At 48.3% G+C, this 3,394-nt stretch overlaps 1 protein-coding gene across 1 annotated transcript; it reads right to left on the bottom strand.

The window, feature by feature from the left end:
• Window positions 1–419: 419 nt before the first annotated feature.
• LOC136504630 (thaumatin-like protein 1b) lies at window positions 420–2,670 on the bottom strand. The gene is made up of 3 exons (XM_066499585.1): window positions 2,506–2,670; window positions 1,628–2,363; window positions 420–921 (listed from the first exon to the last, which is right to left on the bottom strand). The coding sequence occupies exons 1-3, from the start codon at window positions 2,576–2,578 to the stop codon at window positions 738–740; spliced, it is 993 nt and encodes a 330-aa protein (XP_066355682.1). The 5' UTR covers window positions 2,579–2,670; the 3' UTR covers window positions 420–737.
• Window positions 2,671–3,394: the final 724 nt, after the last annotated feature.

Below are 3,394 nucleotides of genomic sequence, written 5' to 3'. Positions count from 1 at the left end.
CGGTTTTATCGATCATGCTGCTATCTGGGTTGTTTGCAATCTCTTGGGTGTGCTAGCCACTGCTGGTGTGTGATTCGAACACCCTCTGACGTCAACAGAATTATTTCACGCACTTTGATGGTGGGCATCGTAGAGTCAATTGGATCTCTCAAACTTGCATGAATTTCGACACGCACGTTTTGGTTAAGGTCGTCTTTTATTAAGTTCATCACGACAGCCGACAGACAAATATGTACCTATTTTTGTTGCAGTCAAACTTCAATCAATTTCCTACACGTGATTAAAATTAATCATCTGCCTTGTGATTTATTCTGACTTTGGTTAAATTTAAAATAGACCAAGTCCAAATAAAGTCCTCCAAATTAAAAGAGGAGCAAGGCCCATGCAATTAAGTTCGTTTCTCATGTTCCACGAAGATTTCATCATATTGTAAAAAACCTTCATATCCAAAGAATTCATATTGTAAACCTTCATCACCCTACTCAGATAAATAAAGCTAACTTCTCAGGCCTACAAAAAAGGACAGATTTGCCGAGGAAAAATCTGCATAAGTGAAGCTAAAATACCTAAACCAATTGTATAAAGGCTTTTTTGTAGCTATATATGTAGCTGAAGTTCCCCCCTAAGCAGCCGATTACTGCCTAAATTGTATTTCCCGTGCCAATCTCTGGATGTCGATGTGTGTTCGTTAGGTTCCCTGCATATATTTGTTTCTGCAAGTCCTCGGCAGCCAGAGTTCAGGACAAGGCTCCTCCTGCTAGCATGACCAAGGCGGCACCGAGAAAGACGACGAGGGTGCGCGGCGTCGACTGTGTAGCAGCGGCGGTGCCAACCTGCTGGTCGCCGCCGGCGGACGCCATGGTGCCATTGATGAGTGGCAGGTCCCCCGGTGCGCCTGAGTTCGGGCTGGAGGACTTCACGCTGCATGCAGTCGTCACAAATCATCACAAAACAATATGAAAGAAGTTAAAAACTTTCAGCTTAATTAATTAATTAAATGAAAAAATATGCATGGATGCATGCACTTTGATCTGGCAGAGGGGGAGGAAATAACGTCACGTCACGTGTTTGATGATGCAGATGCAGACACGAAAGGACAGACGTAGGCGGCCAACCGGGCGGTTTCTTCCTTCATCGTATCTCAAGACGTTTGACCAAGTTTATAGACATCTACGAAATTAAATAATTGCACACTCGAAACATATTATTGTTGCATGGCAGATTAAGTGAAACCAATTTGATTTTGTTGTAGATGTTGATATTTTATTAATTTCTGCAGATGTAGATAAACTTGGTAAAAAAAAAAGACAGTGACCTATATGAATCAAATGGCTTAGCTAGTACAATTTGATTGGTAGATTTAGTAGAGGCCAAAAGCCAAAAGGTTCTTCCCCTCATCAGCTCTTTGTCTTCTTGCTATATTCAGTGGATCAGTAGCTTTCTAGCTTGTGGTTTAATTTGACAATGCAAGCAAGACTGGTGGTATGGGCTACACCTTGGTGGGGCCTACTACTGCTAGCTACTTATACTAGCTAATATAGGTAATTGAAAAATAGGTATGGTATGACACGACGAACGATGTACAATGTTCAACTTCATCACGCGACGACACCGTCATACGACGTACCTGTTGGTGCCGGGGCAGAAGGTGACGGTGTACGCGGTGTCGCCGCCGGCGCAGGTGAAGGTGGAGGTAGCGTCGTCGTAGGCGTAGCTGTACGCCCGCGGGCACGCGTTCTTGAAGAACTCCGAGTACGCCGACGGCCGGCACGTGCCGGGGCTCGCGTACTCGCCGCTGCAGCAGTACTGCGGCGACCCGAACGCGAGGCACGCGCTCTTGCACGCCGCCACAACGTCATCAGCGTTGCCATCAGCGGCGGCAGACGACGATGTGACGACGACCCGCAGGTCAGCGGGGCACGCGGCGTTGAGATCGACCAGGCACCCCGTGGGCGCGCAGTTGCCGGCGCCGGGGGATGCGCCGGACGGCGCCACCAGCAGCGGGAGGTTGTAGCCGTCCACCAGGCTCACGTCGTAGAAGTCCATGCCGCTGCCGCTGCCGTCGAGCGTGAACTCCGCCAGCGTCGCCGGTGGAGCGGCGTTCCCGCCGCCACAGGCCACGGCGCCCGAGCCGCAGTCGCCCGTGGAGCACGCGAACTTGTTGGTGGTGCCGTCGGTGGTGCAGAGGGTGCGGCCCCAGAGGCGGCCCGACCATCCGGCCGGCGCCTGCAGGGTTTGCGACGCGCCCGGCGGGAGCTCGAAGCCTGTCGTGTCTAAAGACGGCGAGCCCGCCCCGGAGAGGATCCCTGGCCACATCGTGTACCCGCAGTTGTTGGTGATGGTGAACGACTTGCACCAAACACCTGATTAGTAGAGTAATTTTATTAGCAGTTGCAGATCAAACCAAACACATGTACGATCGACGACATTTGATGATGATCTGCTGCAGTGCACGGCAAAAACCATCGATGGATCAGAACATGAGAATAGCTGCATGCTGCTTACCACTAAACGACACGGCGAGGACGGCCAAGAACAGACCAAGAGATCGGCAAGCCGCCGCCGCCGCCGCCGCCATTATGGTCGTCGATCGGGCGACGAGAGCCGTACGTTGGCGACCGCGGTGCTGCCGACCGGGAGAATCCCGAGGGGTTTGGTAATGTTCGACGACGACGGCATGCAGCGCCACGACGAGCTCTATATTTATACGCGCGCGCGCGCCAATTTTCCGAGGTTACTGTGGTTCCAGATATTGTTCTTTATTGTTTCTTTCTATATATATTTTTTTTGTTTCGATCCATGTTTCCAAATACGTAGCTGTAGGTACGTGTGTGTCTTCTACTTCTACTCTTCTGTTCGTTTTTTTTGCTCTCCCATTTAATTAAGGTAGGAAGTATTGTTGCTGTGTTTTCTGTTCGTTTTTTAAAAGAAAAAGATCAGGAGCCCTGACATTCAAGTAAGGAAGGAAACATTATTGTTGCATCTTCTGTTTGTCGTCGTCGATGGACATTGACGCAAGAATAGGCAACTGATGATCTTATATATTATTACCTACTCCAGCTGTGGAGAGGCGTGTGTGATTATTATTATTATTATTAGTGTCAAGAAGGCAGCATATATATCTTCTTAGAGATCGCATAGGTGATTTGTGGTTTTCAGTATATCTATCATCATCGATCTGACCCATCAGGATTGGGTGAGGGGAGTTCAGACATAGATGGCACAATTATATATTTGGGCGCGGTTTGGTATGTGATCCAGACGTACACATTTTGATCTCTCTATATAAATATGTTCACTTCACATTGGACAAAATATATATACTAGTATAAATATATTCGTGCTTTGTGATGGAAGAAAAGAAAACTATCAAATGTCTATGACAAAAAGGAAC

Source organism: Miscanthus floridulus, chromosome 14 (genome assembly GCF_019320115.1).
Source record: "Miscanthus floridulus cultivar M001 chromosome 14, ASM1932011v1, whole genome shotgun sequence".
Classification (NCBI taxonomy): Eukaryota; Viridiplantae; Streptophyta; class Magnoliopsida; order Poales; family Poaceae; genus Miscanthus; species Miscanthus floridulus.
Note: the sequence above shows the minus strand (reverse complement) of the source record. Positions and strands in the feature narration are given on the sequence as shown.

Bases quoted from the DNA above. Each gene is read 5' to 3' on its own strand.
- LOC136504630 (XM_066499585.1), bottom strand. From the start codon at position 2,578: ATGGCGGCGGCGGCGGCGGCGGCTTGCCGATCTCTTGGTCTGTTCTTG. The intron at 2,364-2,505 runs GTAAGCAGCATG...TCTACTAATCAG, and splicing joins CCTCGCCGTGTCGTTTAGTG to GTGTTTGGTGCAAGTCGTTC. The intron at 922-1,627 runs GTACGTCGTATG...GACTGCATGCAG, and splicing joins TTCTGCCCCGGCACCAACAG to CGTGAAGTCCTCCAGCCCGA.